At 33.1% G+C, this 19,682-nt stretch overlaps 1 protein-coding gene across 28 annotated transcripts in view; it reads right to left on the bottom strand.

Annotated features, from left to right (window-relative positions):
• Positions 1-19,682, bottom strand: part of C2cd5 (C2 calcium dependent domain containing 5) — a 95,507-nt gene that overhangs the window by 24,059 nt on the left and 51,766 nt on the right. For all 28 annotated transcript variants that reach the window (XM_078015094.1, XM_078015095.1, XM_078015089.1 and 25 more), the window contains 5 exons: positions 16,456-16,551; positions 12,747-12,938; positions 9,409-9,595; positions 5,885-6,049; positions 638-778 (listed from right to left, as the gene is read on the bottom strand). In XM_078015094.1, the coding sequence (XP_077871220.1) occupies positions 638-778; positions 5,885-6,049; positions 9,409-9,595; positions 12,747-12,938; positions 16,456-16,551 (781 nt within the window). The remainder of the gene's footprint in view (positions 1-637; positions 779-5,884; positions 6,050-9,408; positions 9,596-12,746; positions 12,939-16,455; positions 16,552-19,682) is intronic.

Here is a 19,682-nt window from a genome sequence, read left to right as displayed (position 1 = left end):
ATTGACATTAACCCATATAATCCTGTCCCAAAGACCTTCCCCTCACATCAACCTTGGAATGCACTCACTTTCAGTCCCACTACAGCTTAGATACCCACTGCCATACCTCAACCCACTGTTCCCTAAATGCTCCATTTACAAGATCTCACACTTTCTCCAACCATAATCTCTTTGTACTTCAGTCTCTTACTGAATCCTCCCCTTTTCTTTCAGTCCTCTGCCTACATCTGAAGCACTGCTCCCAACACAGACCCTCAATCTCCATTTCCACGCCAACATAATTCTACCACCAGCTTCCAGCTTCACTGAGATCAAAACATCTGAGTTTTCTCTCTCAACTTGCACCCTCATTTAGTTTCCTTTCCTTTGGATTTCAGGGCACTTCAGATTTTTGGATTAGAAACATTCAATCTATATTTTCATATTATTTCAACCCATACACTAATTGTTTCAGGAGTAAATGCATTATTCCATCAGTCATTAAATTCTGTTATTTTCAGGTTTGTCCAATTTCTATAATAAAACTTTACTGATATTTATCAGTTGTAATAACACAAAAATATCACATCAATTTAGTATCTAATTGTAAAGTGTACAATCTCTGAAAGCTTTAAGAATTAAGCTAGAAGCATATTACCTCCAAAACAAAAGCATCTTTTTTCCCATGTGAAAGATCTAATTCCATAACTTCATCAGAACTTTCTGACTGAGATCTTAAAAGTCTTGAGCGTTGTCTAGGTTCGGGGATGGGTGATCCTATAATCTCTTCAGATATCTCCTAAAGGAAATATAATTGCTTTATATCACATGAGGCTATATTTTTCAGTCTGATTTTAAACTTTCATACTAATACACAACTTCCAGCAGAGAAAAAAAATCTGCTAAATATATTTAATTAACTCTATATTTAAGTATACCCTTCTTAGCTATTTATAGAGGATATAGTTATTTCTTTTTATCCATAATTACAGCCTTATTGATGAACCAACCTAGAAATATATAACTGTCACAGAGACAAGCAAAACTGACAGAAAGGACTTTAAAATAAACTCAGAAATCCATCACTCCTGACTATGTGCATTTTCTACTTAGCATTTTAAAGTCTTAATTAACCATAAATATTCAAAGAAATATTTCCCAAAATAGTTACTCACCTTTTATATCCTTTTTTACCCAGAGGTAATTTTCAAAGGTGTTAAGTATCAGAAACATGAATATGTGAACAGATACATATATACACATGTACTTATGCATATATTTGCTATGCAACTTATTAAGCTAAATAAGCTCTAATAGCTATAATAATGATAATAAATCAGTATATAGTGAAATCTCACATGGATTAGTAAGATTTTCCCTATTACTCAGTCATTGATCTTACAAAAGATTCTAAATCACTATTGGCTACAAAGAATTAACAGAAAAATAAGGATATGTGAGCACAGTCCTATCATTGGTATACCAGAGCTATCTTACAAAATCAAGGAAATTACTAAGTAAAAGTTTTTCAAAAATAGAATTTTAAATGTTCATTTCTAGTACACATCTTAAACAAAAGATGACCACTGCAGTTTCATAACATGATAATCTATGGAGTACTTTCACAACCATTTATTTTATTTGCATTTCAAATTAACCTGTCCTATATAAATTTGATAAGATGCACAATATAATGACCACAAAATGAGAAAGAGCCAGACCTGGTGGCATATGCCCTGGCAATTTAGTGAAGCCCTGTCTGGAAATAAAAAGTAAAAAGGCTGGAGGTACTGCTTAGAGGTAGAGTACCCCTAAGTTCAATCCCCAGAACCACACACAATAAAAGAAATCACTGCAATTCAGGGTAAAGATATTTGCCTGTCTGAAGACTAGGTAAAGACCCTGTTTTTTTCTTTTTTTTCTTAGTGCAATGTTCTTCTCACAAGATACATTTATTTTTATGATTTCATAGTAGTTGAGAATTATACCTCTGATCACTACATCATTAATCTAATAAATATAACTGTCTAGTACTTAATATATTTAAGATTCATATTGAGGTTTCATCACTAATACTAGTATTCTAAAAGTTTGTATCTTATTCTAATACCTTATCTTAAAGTTTGATTAAGTGGTACTACATCTCAACATTAGAAATATTTTTCAGGGTATTAAGGAAAAAAAATTAAATGATCATCACATCTGGGGTAATCATCCTAAAAAGGGGCACACTGATCCATATTTTCAGGATGGGCATATACTGACTGTCATACACAATTAAAAAGACAAAACTACAATGTTTATGGTGGCCTGGTAATTAATTTTGTTTATTAAATTTGTCAAACAACTGAGATGTTACTCTAAAGGATTACAATGCAATTAGTATCTGAAATAAGGACATATTAGCAGATTCATAAATTGATGAACACTTTTATGCAAATATAGTCATCCTCAATACACAAAATCCATATATGCTGATTTTTTTTAATTGTGATAGACTCACTCCCTTCTCAAAATATAAGCTGTGTGACATGTAATAACAATTTAATAAGTACTTACTGAGTAAAGTAACTTAATTCACACTCAATTAATTACATCTCTGTCCTCAAGGAGCTTATATTGTCATCCTCAGTATCTTTAGGGAGTTGGTTCTAGAACTCCTCAAAGATTAATTAAAATCTGTGGATGTTCAAGCCCCTATATAAAATGGCACAGTATTTACATATAACCTACAATATCTTTCTATGTTCATTCATTCACATTCTCCCTCTTTCTCTCTTTCCCTCTCTCTCTCTTTCTCCTCTGCAGCACTGGTGATCCAACCCAGGGCCTTGTGCATGGTAGGCAGATGCTCTATCTCTGAGCAACAACCCCAGTACCTTCTATATACTTTAAATTATTTCTAAATTATTTATAATAACTAATATAATGTAAATGATATGCAAATAGTTGTTATATTGTGTTGTTTAGGGAATAAGAAGATAAAAGATATATATTTTCAGTACAGCTATAATTTTTTTTTCAAATATTTTTAATTCAAGGTTGGCTGATTCCACAGATGTTTGAACCATGGATATATTATATTAAAAGAAGATAGACAATAACATGTAATAGGCAATTTACTAGCAGACATTACAGTATAACAGGAACACAATGGAGGAAGAGTTATTCTTTTGTGGCAGGTCAGAATGGATTTAAAAAAATGATAAGCACTGTTTAGTAAAAGAATTCAACTTATTAGAACTAATAAATACAAAACAAATGGGGCTCTAAGATTTAACTTACAAGGCTTTCTCCCCAACTGGCATAAACATTACAAATAGATATTCAAATATCAAAATACTATTACAAAAGAAAAATGTATAGCTAACAATCATTCATTATGATGGAGTAAGAGGAGTCTGGGTAGAGTGGTAGCTCAGTGGGAGAGAGTGCTTTTCTGGCAATGTGTGAGGCACTGGATTCAATTCTCAGCACCATATATAAATAAATAAAAAATAAAGGTCCATTGAAAATCAAAATATATATGTGTGAAAACTAATATATATATATATATGTGTGTGTATATATATATATATATATATATATATATATATATATATGTGTGTGTGTGTGTGTGTCTGGCATTTATGGTGGAGTATGAAAGTTTTTACAAACATTATTTTTCAAGTATTAGTATATTAACACATCAACATTTTGATTCAACTTAGAGAAGCTCTAAGTCGGTGTTGCCCAACAGAAATATAAAGCAAGTCACACAATAAAGGAAACAAATTTTTACCCCTCACACATCAGATAGAGCTCTAATCTCTAGGGTATATAAAGAGCTCAACAAGAACCAAAAAAAACCCAAATAATCCAATCAATAAATGGGCCAAAGACCTGAACAGACACTTCTCAAACACATGGAAAAAATGCTCATCATCTCTAACAATCAGAGAAATGCAAATCAAAACTACTCTAAGATACCATCTCACCCCAGTAAGAATGGCAGCCATTATGAAGACATACAACAACAAGTGTTGGCGAAGATGTGGGGAAAAAGATACATTCATACACTGCTGGTGGGACTGCAAAATTAGTGCAGCCAATATAAAAAGCAGTCTGGAGATTCCTTGGAAAGCTGGGAATGGAACCACCATTTGACCCAGCTATTCCTCTTATCGGACTATACCCAAAGGACCTAAAAATAGCATACTACAGGGACACTGCCACATCAATGTTTATAGCAGTATAATTCACAATAGCTAAACTGTGAAGCCAAACTAGATGTCCTTCAGTGAATGAATGGATAAAAAAATGTGGCATTTATATACAATGGAACATTACTCAGCACTAAAAAATAATAAGATCATGGAATTTGCAGAGAAATGGATGGCATTAGAGAAGATTATGCTAAGTGAAGTTAGCCAATCCCCCCAAAAAAACAAATGCCGAATATCTTCTCTGATATAAGGGTGGTGACTCAAAGTGGGGTAGGGAGGGAGAGTATGGGTGGAAAATTACCTCTAAATAGGGAATAGAGGTGGGAAGGAAAGGGAGGAAGAATGGGAATAGCAAGGATAGTGGAAGGAGTCGGTCATCATTATACAAAATTAATGTACGAAGATGTGAATTTGGTGTCAACATACCTTATATACAAACAGAGATTTGATAAATTGTGGTATACAGGTGTATTAAGAATTGTAATGCAAAAAAAAATTATGAATGTAATGCACTCCTTTATTGTGATTATAATAAAAAAAGATGAAATCAATTTAATAAAAGATTTTAATTTGATATATCCAAAATATTAAATTTTCAACATGTAATCAATACAAAAATATTCATGAGATATTTTACGTTCATATTTAAATTAAGTCTACAAAATTCAGTCTGTACTCTACGCTTGGAACAGATCTCAGTCAGACTCATCACACAACAAGTGCCCCAGTGGCTACCACACTGAGCAGCACAGCTCTAGGCATTAGCCTTAGAATTCCTCTCAACTTCACAATTTTGCTAATCTGACAAAAGCTATCTGTCTGAAGTTAAAATTCAGATGTACTATTGTAGAAGACTGCAAAAAATATGTGGTCCATTTTTCTATCCAAAATATTCCCTTTGTGGAAGTATTTCATATCAGAGACTCATAAAAACAGTTGCATTCTAACTCCAAAACATCTTTCTTTCAATTCACACTAATGAAAAGGCATCTGTAGAGGAGGAAGCACTGTGATACCTACATCAAACTTAGCAAGAAAACTGACTATGGAAATGACTGACAACAAATTGTAAAAAAGCAGCTGTAATGAAATATCTCCTTTTCCACTTTTACCGTAAACACTTTCTTTTTATTAAAATAAAGACCATTTATAATCTTAAGCAAAAAAAATGTATTTATTAAGAAGCTACTACAAGGAACTTTTCTAAGTATCAGAAATACAGCCCTGATGGAGCTTCATTCCACTAGTTTTCACAAGCAACAGACAAAAATTAAAAACTTGCCTGCATGTTGAGTGTGTGTCAAAAAGTCACATACACACACAGAAAAGAGTTACAGAAAACAACAAAACATAGAAGGATGAGAGGAAGCACCAAAAATGGTTTGCAGAATTGCATTTTAAATACAGTGGTCAGTGTAGGACTTCTCAAAAAGGAAATATTTGTGTAAAGATGTTAAGGGAAGTGAAAGAACAAGTAAAAAAGAGAGCGAATCTAAATCAAGCACAGTAGCACACACCTATAGTCCCAGCTGTGCAAGAATTTGAGGTAGGAGGATCACTTGAGCTCAGGAGTTGAAGACCAGCCTGGGCAATGTAGTGAAACCTCAAACTCCCCTCCACCAAAAAAAAAAAAAAAATATCCAAAATAAGATGACCTACTCATAAACAGTGTATTTACAATGTAGAATTGTTTTACTTACTGGAGGATTGATTTCATATAATTCCTTGTTCTTAGCAATTGTATCATTTATCTTCTTTTGCATATGAGAGATATGCTGTTCATATGAACCATCATTAGGAGTCTTCCCAGCAATCTGAATACCACCAGGCATTGGTAAAGCCGCTAAATATACACCTGTGGCAGACTTGCAAAATAGAGAAATAATCAGATAAAATATGTAAAGAATTATGGTCTTTAAGTTTTCATATTTAGGGCTGGGGTTGTGGCTCAGTGGTACAGCACTCGCCTAGCACGAGTGAGGCACTGGGTTCAATCCTCAGCACCACATAAAAAAATCTAATAAAGATATTGTGTCCATCTACCACTAAAATATATAAATATTAAAAAAAGGTTTCATATTTAGGAATGTGATCTGTGTTCTGTAAGAAAACACAATAAAGCATCAGTATACACACAGGCCATCTCTAGAAGGGCATGCTAAACCTAACTCGTAACAGGAGGTGCTTTCCTCTGAGAAGGATCCTGGGTAGATGAGACACATACAGTGTGAAAGAGGAAATTTACTTTTCAGTGCATACACCACAGTATTTTTTAAGTTTTTACTTTGTAAGTATAAAAAAATAAGCTGCATAAAAAAGGACAATAGTAATAAATAAATAAAAAGTTGCTACAATTCTTTTTTGATGAATGAGTATAATATCAACTTTTTAAAAAAAAAATTTTGTAGTTGCAGATGGACAGAATGCCTTTATTTTACTTATTTTTATGCAGTGCTGAGGATTAAACCCAGTGCCTCACACATGCTAGGCAAGCACACTGCCTCTGTGCTACAGCCCCAAGCCAATTAACTTTTTTTTTAAAGTTATTGACAGACCTTTATCTTATTTATTTATTTATATGCAGTGCTGAGAATGGAACCCAGTTCCTCACACATGCTAGGCAAGTGCTTTACCTCTGAGCCACAATCCCAAACCTGACAATCAACTTTTAACAGTGGCAAAGTAAAAGGGAAAGTTTTGCAAGTTAAGAAATTTAAAAAACCCTGAAGTCCAGGACATTACACTTAGTCAAGATCATATTCAATAAATGTGAAGAAATTTAATCCAAGTATTTCTCACTGAGAAACTCAAGAAAATTTCACTATATAACCATAATTGCCACAATTTTTTTATTTAATGTAGATTTATTTAAAATATTTAATTAAATAACTATTAATTTCAGACTCTTAAAATAGTTACCACAAACTATCAGTACTGGAAAACTACTACGGAAAATAATAACAAGATGAAATTTACATATGTGTTTATGTTTATGTTTATGTTTATGCTACTATACACAGAGAAACAAAATAAGAAGTATAAACAGCAAATTGTTAAAATCGAAGAGGCAGAATGGGAAAGAGAAGATATTTCTTTTGACTTTGAATATTTATGTATTTTGAATTTTTAATTAATTTTTAACTAATCAATTAACAATTCTGTCAAAATCCACCCTAAAAGGGGCATGGCAGCCTACAATGAAGTCTGAGCAGACCAAACTGATCTCAGGAGTGCTCTTTATTGATTTGTTCACTGGCATCCATCACCACACCCATAACCCAGTGTCTGATGCTCAACTGCAGAACTTCTACTATGCTACATGAAGCTGTAGCAAGCACAGCAACTTTCTTAGCTCTATTCATTAATGAGGCAATGGCCTTGAATGGTTGAGTACTGGGCTGTTTGCAGTCCAGTTCCAGCACACATAACCATAACACTTTGTGGTCTCAACCTATAATAACATTTGTACTTTTCTCTTATGAAGTGAAAACAGTATTACATTCCTTCTAGTCTAGCACAGGCAGGACCAGACACCTAGCAGACACTCATGAGAGTATTAGCTATTATAGAAGCTACTCTTGAGATCTTGAGATTTAAGTAGAGAAAATATAAAACAGCACAAAGAACAAAATATCAAATAGCTGTAATGTCATTTAGTGATCAAGAAGGAAAACGTGAGTATGAACCAGAAAATCAGTATTTGAGTCAAACTTAAAATTATACCAGGGACATAAACTGGTTCCATAGGACTCAACCATCAGAAATGTTTGGTTTAGTTAGTAAATTAGTCTTTAAACTTTTATATTTGAATCCAGTTCTTAGTTCCCATAGGTATTCATCAATTGCTAGTCTTGTATTCAGCCCAAATTACTTATTTATGTTACACTCTTGCCAAGCATGCAAATTTTTAGACTTCTGAATTAAACATTTTTCTCTACTCTAAACATCAAGTATCTTAATGTAAACCAGATTAACTTCATTATTACAAATTTCTATTGCTAAAAAATTATGATACCTAATAAGTACATTTATTATAAAACAATTCTCCCCTACATACAAAAATTTATATATTTGCTCTTATACAAAAGACACATGAAATAGTAAGCAATTTGGCATTTTATCTACAAAATAAAAAAAGATATACTAAAAAAAATTCCAAGTTCCATAAATTCTTAAAATTAAACATCTACGCATGTCTTAGAAAGATGCCAAGAGAATTCAAATTTGAAAATTGCCAGTAACACAGACAAAAATCCTGGCTAGCAAAGTATCTAGAAAACAAAAGAATTTCCAAAAATACTGATTAGATTCCTATGATCATTATGGTTTGCAAACACCTACTTCTCTGGGTCCTTTGCTATTTACAAACTTTCTCCATTGACATCTTTCCAGACAGAACTCATTTTCTCATAAAACAAGGGGAACATGAAATGGAAACAGAGTTTTAACCAGTCTCACATTTTACTGGCACTTAAAAACACACATTTTGCCAGGCATGATGGTGCATGCCTATAGTCTTAGCTACTTGGAAAGTGAGGCAGGAAGATCACAAGTTTGAGACCAGCCTGGGCAAATTATCAAAACTCTATCTCAAAATAAAAAGTTAAAAGGCTGGAGCGTAGTTCAGTGGTACAGAGTTTGCCTAGAATATGCAAGGCCCTGAGTTCAATCCCCTGCATGGGGAAAAAAAAGATATACATACAAGTATTTTATTACACATTCCACTGTTAGCCATAGGTACAAGTTTATGATAAAGCTTACTTCTCTAACAATAGGCAGGAAAACATTTAGCAATGTCTGCAAACATGTTTGGTTATCAGAACTAGAAAGGTGCATTAGCATACAGTGGGTATGGTGCTTAACATCTACAATGAAGAAGCAGTACCCAGAAACAAGGAGTCACCCTGCACAAATGCCAACAGTGCCAAGAGGTAAAAACCCTGTTTCAGTAATTTGTAAACAATAATAAAATCTGGATCCATAGTGGTCAACTTACTAATAAGTTAAAAATGATAATTTTTAGATATTTAACTTTTATAGTTATGGTTACAGTCCCTTTAAAATATGTGAAAACCTACACCAGAGTCTTCTCTACCTAAAAACGCCCCAACCATTGCAGGTCTTGATGAGTTTCTTCAACTAAGACTTTTTAAAAGAATGACTCCCATAAAACAGAATCTACTACAACAACAGAAATCATAAAACCAAAAGTTTCTAAACTTACTGCTAAGCCCATCAACATATTTTCACCCACTGTGATCTGGATTCTTAGTCCAAACAAAGCGTTCATTCCTTTGAGTTTTAGTTTATTCATTAGCTGAGTATGTACTTCATATTCCATAAATGGCAAGAGATTACTGATAGCTGTAGCATTTGCTTCTGCCTGTGCTTTCTTTTTTAAGCGACATAACCTGTAAAGAAGAATAATTCAGTCAGTGGACAGTATTCTTGATATTATCTTAAGAAATGTCAAAAAGTTGAAAAACTTTCCAGAAGTGTACTTAATAAAACATTTATTTGTTCCAAATCGGCTTATTAAGTTACATCAATAATATTTTCTGCCATTTTTATTACTATGTAAACTCACTGTAAGTCTTATTTCGGGATGGGTTTTAGCTCAATGATAGAGCACCTGCCTAGCATACGTGAAGCAGTGGGTTCCCTCCTCAGCACACATAAAAATAAACAAACAAAATAAAGGCATTTTTTCCATCTACAACTGTAAAATTTATTTTAAGTCTTATTTCAATAAACAGAAATAAAAAAATTCAGTCTGAGGACATAGCTCAGTTGGTAGAGTGCTTGCCTCACATGCACAGATCTTGGGTTCAATCCCCAGCATCACCAAGAAAAAAAAAGAAATAAAAAATTTCAAAATGTTTCAATGAAATAATATTGATCAAATCACTAGACAATATAATTTAAAATCTAACATTCCAAACTGCCAATGATCATACGACAGATGACTAGCAAAGGGAAAAAAAATATTTTACTCATTAAAAGAACACAAAACTAGATAAAGAAAATGTGGTAGATATATACACAATTGGATGTTACTCAGCATTAAAAATAAATAAAATCATGGCAACTTCAGGTAAATCGATGGAGTTTGAGAATATAATGTTAAGTGAAGTAAGCCAATCGCAAAAAAACAAATGCCTAATGTCTTCTCTGACATAAGGATGCTGATTCATAATGGGGATGGAGAGCGGGGAGCATGGGAAGAATAGACGACCTTTAGCTAGGGCAGAGGGGAAGGCAGGGCATGGGGGTAGGAAAGACGGGGGTAGAAAAGACGGTGGAATGAGACTGATATCATTACCCTAAGTACATGTATGGAAACATACGAATGGTGTGACTCTACTTTGTGTTCAATCAGAGACATGAAAAATTATGCTCTATTTGTGTAATATGGATTTAATTGCATTCTGCTGTCATATATAATTCAATAAAATTTTAAAATTTTTTTAAAAAAAGAATATAAAAGCATCTATTTTAGACCAGAAAGTCTACCTTCAAAGGGAGAACAGACTAATATTATTATTTCTCAACAGTAGCAATAAAAGCCAAAAGGCAGTAATAAAAAGCTATCTTCAGGGCTGGGATTATGGCTCAGTGGTAAAGCACTTGTCTCACATGTGTGAGGCACTGGGTTCAATTCTCAGCACCACATATAAATAAATTAATAAATTAAAGGCCCATCAACAACTAAAAATTATATTTTTTAAAAAAACTAACTTTAATGAACTGTAAGGAAATAACTGTCAACCCCAATTATGTTTTAAATATAAAAGTAAACACATTTTTCAGACAAACAAAAGAGATGGTTCATCACCAATAGATGCATTAAAAGAATTACTTAGGAATATATTTCAGAAGAAAATTCAACATGACTTTGTAATGAATTTGATAGGGAGAGGTTGAGAAAGAGGACAATATCAAAGACCAAATTTGGCATGAAGAATTGGGTAGAGAAAGGTAGTCTTTTTTTTTTTTTCAAAAAGAAAAGACCAATCTGGGCTGGGGTTGCGGCTCAGCAATAGAGCTCTCACCTAGCACTAGGTTAAATCCTCAGTACCACATAAAAATAAATAAATAAAATAAAGGTATTTTGTCCAACTACAACTAAAAATAAATATTTTTTTAAAAAAGAAAAGAAACAATCTGAAAGATGATAAGAAAATCAGCAGTTCTACTTGGAACAAGCACGAGATGTCTGTGATATATCAAAACAGGATGTGAAGTAGACAGGTGTATGAATCTGAAGAATAGAAGTATGTTATTTAGAATTATAAATTTAAGAGTCATGGACATATAGATAGCATATAGATTTACAAATTGACAGAGGGTCCAAACCCATCACTCTCAAAAATCACAAAATGAGGAGTCATCAAAGACACTAAAGGCCATATAGAGAGGTAGGAAAAAACAGAAGGTATGACACTGTTAAGAGAAATTTCAAAAAGGAGAAAATGACCAACTGTGTCACTAACTAGTGAGATGTCAAGCAAAATGAGGACAGAAATGTCCAAAGGACTTGGTAACCTTGCAGTTGGTGAGAACCTAGACAGTTACAGCTGTTTGCTGTGTGTCACAATTTAGAATGTCCTACTCTAGTGTATTTTTGGAAGAAACTCTCAACAGTTAAGTGAAGCAGTAAAAGAAACACCACATAGTACTGTTTTTTGAAAGAAAAGGTCAATTTTCACAATATACATTGTCATGGTTTAGATAGGAAGTATCCCCCAAATGCTCAAGAATTAGACAATGCAAGAATTTTCAGAGGTGAAACCATTAAGTCATGAGAGCTAAACCTAATCAGTGAAATTAATTCACTGATTGGATTAATGGGGCGGTGGCTATAGGCAGGTAGGGTGTTGCTGAAGGAGATTGGTCACTGGGGGCCTGTCTTTGGATTTTTGTTTTGTTTTGTTTTGTTTTTTTGTGGTGCTGGGGATTGAAGCCAGGGCCTTGTACATGCAAGGAAAGTTCTCTACCAACTGAGCCATATCCCCAGTCCCTGTCTTTGGGTTTATATTTTGTCCCAGTTCTCCATGCTTCCTGGTTGCCATGTCCTGAGTTGTTTTCCTCCTTCATGTACTTCTACCAGGATGTCCAACTTCATCTTGGTTCCAGAGTAGTAAAGTCAGCCTTCTATGGACTAAAATTTCTGAAAATATGAGCCCCAAATACACTTTTTCTCCTCTAAAATTGTTTTTGACAGGTCTTTTGGTCACTGTGGCAAAAAAGCTAACTAAAACATATATATAATGTCATTTAAGCAATCTATGCTAGTAATATCCCTAGCCTATAAAGAGGTTAATAATAACCATGATGAACATTTATACAGCATTTAAATATTTAAAAACTCTTTCTGCACATAAACTTATTTGAGTTTTATACAGAGATATTTTTCCTCCTAAAGTACATGGAATAAAATACAAGGTTCCAGTAGAACTGCACAGCCTATCCAGGATCAAATAGGTAGGAAACAATAAATCTTTATAATTCCATGCCTGATAATTTTTTTGGGGAACACAAATACTGTATTTACAAACACACCTTGCTTGAATAAGACAACCTTTTCCAATAACTATTGCATCTATTGGGAGGTCTATAGTTGTAAAGAGAACATCAGGAACTTTTTGTTTCCTGCAACTATAGCAGTATGTGAGATGAGCTGGAAATGGCATATTCAGTTCATCATATGGTATATGGCAAAATCCACAGCCTGCAGGCAAATTTTCTTCAAGCCTATATAAATACATTAAGAAAAATGAAGAAAGAAAGAAAGAATTTTTCAGTTCTCAGCACACACACCAAAAATAAAAAAGGCATTCTTGAAAACCTATAATTTTTTTTCAGAAACAAATATTACATACATAGTACTTCTATACAAACTATATAACTTCTACCACAGGAGTAAGAGTACCAATTTGACTGGTAAGAATTACAAATGACCATAAAATCAGATCTGTACATTGTTTCTATGAGTAGCTTTAAAATAGAAAGCCATTTTGTACCAACTTTGATGACTCATCAGCTTACCATTGTTACAAAGATACTATATAAAAACAGATGGATGGACAATAAGGGTGACATTTTCCTACTAACTGACAAAAGTAAGCACAAAAAAATTTCTTAGGGAAAAAGAACATTTTACAATTAACTTACTTGTTAATTAAGTTGTTTAAAAAAAATACTTGTTTTTATTTGTAAATGCATTTATTTTATATTAATGTTTTCATATAGTAGTTAATTCGAAAACATTGACATAAAAACAAATGCATTTACAAAGAAATGCAGGTAAGTTAAAAATAAGTATACTCGCTAAGACTTCTAATTTCCAATGACCAAATTCTAACACTTCTGACAAACCAAATGCCAATGTCATAAATGACATACATATCATAAATAAGCCACAAGCAAACCATCTACTCCTCCCCATTCACTGTAAAATGCCTATTTGTGAATTCATTTTAAAATAATGATACATGTTTTCAGTCACTAAATTTGAAAAAATCAAGACAAGAACTGAAACAGAGTGAAGCTCCTCAGAGAACCCCAAACTTTCCAACAGCCATATCTTCTAGAGCTCTGGAAAGATGTGTCTAGATCTCTCTAACCTACGGAAGCCTACTAGATTAAATATGGCAAGCAGACAAATTTTAAAAGGGGAGAAGGAAAACTCACACTATATATACTAGAAGACAGGCAATCTATAGATTTCTTATATACATTTTTTCATTGAATTTTCATAATAACCCTCTAAATCACATTACATTATTCCTAGTTGTTATTATTCTACTGTAGAAACAGCATTTCATGTTAGAAATATGAGGGAAGTCAAGACAGATCTGAGTAAACTGTATGACCTTGAATAAGTTACTTAACGTCTCAGAGCCTCCTCTATGAAAATGTAACACCTACCTAGAAATGTTTGTGAGTGTTTTTGAAAATTAAGAAAACTACAGCTAAACGTATATCCCAAACTCAATGTAATACCTAGCAAACAGCAGCAAATACTAGTTCCTAACTATACTAATAATACTGATAATAACTAACATGCTAATAATAACTAATACTAGTTCTTCACTTGAAATTAACCCAGAAAATTAACTTGCTAAGTCACACTTAATACAAAGTAGCAGACCTCATATTTGAATTTCAGCGTGAACCCAAAGTCCATATTAGGAAGGGGTAAACCACAACAAGGTTTAACTAAACACTTCACACAAACTTGAACATAAGTGATACATCATTATAAGAGATAAGAATAAAAGCATGAAAATTTCCGAAAACATTTGAAATTTGCCTTTTATTCTACATTCTTTGAAAAAAAATTTTTTAGAAAGCACTGATAAATTTTTTTTAGTTGTTATTTATTTATTTTTATGTGGTGCTGAGAATCAAACTCAGCGAAAGCACTGATAATTTTATAACAGGAAAAAACATAAGCTTTTTTGTTCACAACTAGGGATGGCATCTGTTGTCCTGGACTAGCATATTAGAAAATTTACTACACATACCTAAGCCACAAAACAGAAAAATCCAAAAATGGGAAAAATAATTTATTAAAATAGGCTTCTAATTACTTAAGAATTAAATCTAGCAGGGTGTGTATGTAACTCAGTGGTAGCTGAATGTAGTTTGCCTAGCATATTTGAGACCCTGGGTTCAATCCCCAGCATGAATCACACACAAATCTGGGCTGGGGCTTGGGCTCAGTGGTAGCACACTTGCCTGGCATGAATGAGGCACTGGGTTCGATTCTCAGTACCACATGTAAATAAATAAAATAAAGGTCTATCAACAACTAAAAAGAATATTTTTTTTAAAAAAAAAGGGAATTAAATCTACTGAAGTGTTAAGAACCATATTTCAGGAGTGAGAAAATTAACTGGCAAAGGCAGTTTTCTCAACAGAATATTATAATTGTTTAACACACTTTAAAATGGACCTATTTATAACTTTTGAGGTTCTGGAATACAGAATGGCCAACATCCATTTAAATATTGACAAAAGAAGAACTTACCAAGGTTCTCTTTTGACTAGAGCTAAAATATATTGGTAATATTCAGATTTGCCAATTTATACTAAATTTGACCAAATATAGAATTATTTTAATTTCCTTACTTAATTCATAACTAATATATTAATACTGGGGAAGAAAGCAAGCATGCACATTGTGTCATAAAGCATAATTAAAATAAATTTTATTCAGGTAGACTCTGATATCAAACCAATAGTTTATGTGCATGTATATGCTTAAAAAAAACAATGTTTATATATACAATTGATGGTTTTGTCTGTTTATGAAAAACATTTTGATATTGTCAGTAACAAAAGTTCAAAGGGACTAAATAATTAAGTCAGTCACAAAGTTTATTTTACCTAATACTTTTACTTTCTGTTTTACAAATACTACAGTCACTTTCCATGAAGTTTTTATCTGTAATTTTATACAGTATAGTGATTTGATTATTTTTCTGAAATAAGAACTTTTTTTTTTAATCTTATTTCATGGCCTCTATTTTGTTTTTGAAGTAGGCATAAGGGGGAAAGAAAGGCAAAGTCAAAATAATTTCTATATTATAACAAAGTCAAAAAATTCCTCAATTGGTAGTTGCTATGGTTTAGATATGTCCTATCCTCCAAAAGCTCATGTATGAGACAATGCAAGAATGCTCAGAGGTGAAGCGATTATGAGAGTTGTAAACTAATTGGTGGATTATTCTACTGATACGAATTAACAGGGTGGTTATCTGTAGGCAGGCAGGGTATGAAAGTAAATCACTGGAGGCATGCCTTTGGGGTTTTGATTTTGTCCTTGATGAGTGCAGCTCTCTGTCAGCTTTCTGATATTCACATGTTCTATACCGCTTTCCTCTGCCACTCCCCTCCAATCCTGAGGTATGGACTCTGCCAACCATGGACTGAATCTCTGAAACCCTGAGCCAAAATAAACTTTTCCTCCTCTACACTGTTCTCATCAGGTGTACTGGTCACAGCAAAGCAAGAGTGGACTAAAACTATAGTCACACGTGTCACTTATCGTGATAGAAATATTGTGTGTAATACAGTGCTAAACCCCATACTTACCTGTTACCAAAGGTTAGTTAAACATCAGTAAAGTGCCACGTCCCAATTTCTATACTGTACCACTGTAAGTCACCCTATTAGACAACTATTCTGGTTCTGAGGGGAAAAAAAGGAGACAACCTCTCCCTTCTCTGCCATTACAGAAAATAAGGCAGGCTGCCATGACAACCTCTGTTCCAAACAGCCTTCCACGGTGCCATCCTGCAGAAATCGAGGGTTCAGAACAGCCGCTGTGCCAGATGCTGATAAAATACAGACCTCTTCACTGTAAAACAGGAAAAATACAAACAAGTGAATATTTTCAGGCAATATAACTTTGGAAAATGCTAAATACCAAAATTATTACAAGAGTGATAAATTCAAATTAGACTTTACTAAATATTGAATAATACCACAGGATTTACCTTCTAAATCTGGGATAAAAAATGGAAGTAACTTTATTAAAATGGAGAGGGCAAGAATTCTCTACAAATTAAAAATTGAAAAAAAAGGTGAAGCATAATATTAATAACAATAGCTACTTGGAAGATTTAAATGTTTCAAACTATAAGCAGTAACATACAACATTGTTGGATCCAATAATAATCCACTACATTATATTAGAATACTTTCTTAATGCATATAAAGTTTTATTAAAACTATTCTAAAAGTTTAACTATGTAAATATCTATATTGCTATAGCTTACTCTGAATTTGAACAATTATAAAGGTGCCTAAGATATTATTCAAAATATACTAAATGGAGCTTACTATAGATCAAAATATGATAGAAAATTGATTTTAAAATAATTTTTAAAATTCTTTATATATCACCTGTTTTGAAAGCTAAAATAATAAAACATATCAACATAACTACTGAAGGCTATCACCCAAAACAAATAAGACAAGTAGCAGCCCAGGGACAAAATGTAGAAACAAGGAGTAAATGGAACAGAAGCATAGAAATATACAAAAGAAACAGTCATGTGAATCATGAGTAAGTACAAGAATGCAAGGCATAAAAGGTACGAGGGCAATTTCAGAATGAATAACATGAGCTTGCAAAGGCTCTGAGTTAAGAGGTTCCAAAGCAGAGTGCACCTCAAAGAGTTTAATCTAGAACACTAAACAGGATGGGTTAGAACAGAAAAAAATAGTCAAGATAGTATATAAATACAAAGATTTTTTGTTTTTAAGGTCTAGGGGGGAAAAAGGGAATTTCTGGCAGATGAATTTGAACTTCTAAGTAAATTCACTGGACTGATATATAAAACAGACTCTTGCACCTGTGATCCCTCCTTAATTTAATGGCCTAATACTTAGACTCAGGCACCTGTGACCTATCTTCAGCCATGCCATACCCTTTGGCATTCTTCATTTGCTACATCTTTAGCTTTGAACATGCCCTGTGACTTTTCTCTTCATTTACATAATGCATATTCATCTCTCAAGATTAAGTTCAAGTAATAGTTACATCATTAACACTTTATTTCTATCCTCCTTTTGATTTTCAGCCCTCTGGAATCTTGAAGTGTACTGGTAAATCTCTAATCATAAAATGGATTACACATGTCACAATTCTCCAGGAGGAAATGTAAATCTGATGGTAAGAACTATGTCTTTTAAAATCATATCACTTGATATCACTTGAACCTGAAAGCCTATGAAACTAAATCTATGAATGAGGTAAGACCATCTGTCAGAGAATACAGCAAAACAAGCATTACAAAGCTGGTAATTACCTAGAGTAGAATAGCTACCACAGGAATAGAGTAGTTCAAATGTATAATATATGGTCTGCTACAGAAAAGAAAAGGACCACCAAAGAGTGAATAGCATGGCCCCATAATACTCACATTTACCACATTTATTTTTCTCTAAAATAATAATAGCCAAAGAGCAGAGAATCTGGCATTAAGAATTATCCAAGAGGGCCGGGGTTTGTAGCTCAGGGGTAAAGTGCTTGCCTAGCAGGAGTGAGACCCTGGGTTTGATTCTCAGCACCACATAAAAACAATAAAATAAAGGTTAAATTCTTTAAAAAAAAAAAAAAGAAGAAAAGAAAAGGAAAAGAAAAAGAAAGAAAGAACTAGAGAAAGAAAAAAAAAGAAAAAGAATTACCCAAGAATAGAAGGTGGAAAATAGGAAAGTAAAACAGCTTCTAGGTGACATATCATAAATTTTTCATAAATTTTAGGGAACATTGCTAAACTCCTCTGAGAGCTTCAACTTATTCATTAAGATGGAGAAAACAAAACCTATCCAATAAAAGTCCTTCAGGGAGTAAATGAGAGTATTATACTGGCACATAGCAAGTATAAACACTATTTTACTACAGTTCATGACTTTGTAGACTCCTTACACTGAAATATTTTGAACTCTTGATCTTTTATAAATGAATTACCAAGTGTCTTAAAAGTTTGTAAATTTATTCTACCTCTGTTTACTAACTGGAATGTAACTTTATTCTGCTAACAAATCATCCTTTGATGATTTAGCAGAATAAATTTTAATCATAAATTTTGAAGAGGCTGAAAGTAGGGTTCAAGGATGGCAAAACAGAAGTCAACTCAGAACTGAGGAAAGAAAATGAGAAAATACTTAATACAGGTCAAAAGAAATGAGGTATAAATGAGCAAATGAGTTGGTGGAAAAATATTATTATCTGAGAGTAAAATTTTAGAATTTCAAATTTTTTTAATGAAATAGTTTTAAGAGGCAATAACCCAACCACTCAGAAGATTGAGGCAGGAAGATAGCAAGTTTGAGGCCAGCCTGGACAACTTATTTGAAACTCTATCTCAAAATAAAAAATTAAAAGGATTGGGGATGCAGCCCTGTGGTAGTGCCCCTGCGTTCTATCCCCAGCACTGGGCTAGGGGAGAGAGATAATGAGGTCTGAAATATGGTTGAAAGTCAAATGGCAATAAAGGACTCTGACATGAGAAGCTTCAACCCAGGCAACTAGAAAGAATATGTAATTGGAAGAAATAGAAGACAAGTAATAAAAAGCAGAAGAATGTGTGGAGGTAGGGCTGTGAACAGTAAAATGGCTCTGATTTTAAAGGAAGGCAAGCTGTTCAAATGAAAGAGAAAAAGGAGCTGAGAACTGAGGATATGGAAGCCCCTCCCTACCTTGGAAGAGTTAGAAAGGATGATTTGTTAGCAGAATAAAGTTATATTCCAGTTAGTAAATGGAGGTAGAATAAGTTTACAAACTTTTAAGACACTTGCTAATTCATTTATTAAAAAAAAAAAAAAAAATCAAGAGTTCCAAATATTTCAGTGTAAGGAAAAAGTCTACAAACTCATGAAATGTAGTAAAATAGTGTTTATACTTGCTATATGCCAGTATAATACTCTCATTTACTCCCTGGAGGACTTTAATTGGACAGGTTTTGTTTTCTCAATTTTAAT

This window comes from Ictidomys tridecemlineatus, chromosome 6 (genome assembly GCF_052094955.1).
Source record: "Ictidomys tridecemlineatus isolate mIctTri1 chromosome 6, mIctTri1.hap1, whole genome shotgun sequence".
In the NCBI taxonomy this organism is placed as follows: Eukaryota; Metazoa; Chordata; class Mammalia; order Rodentia; family Sciuridae; genus Ictidomys; species Ictidomys tridecemlineatus.
This window is presented reverse-complemented; position numbering and strand designations above follow the sequence as displayed.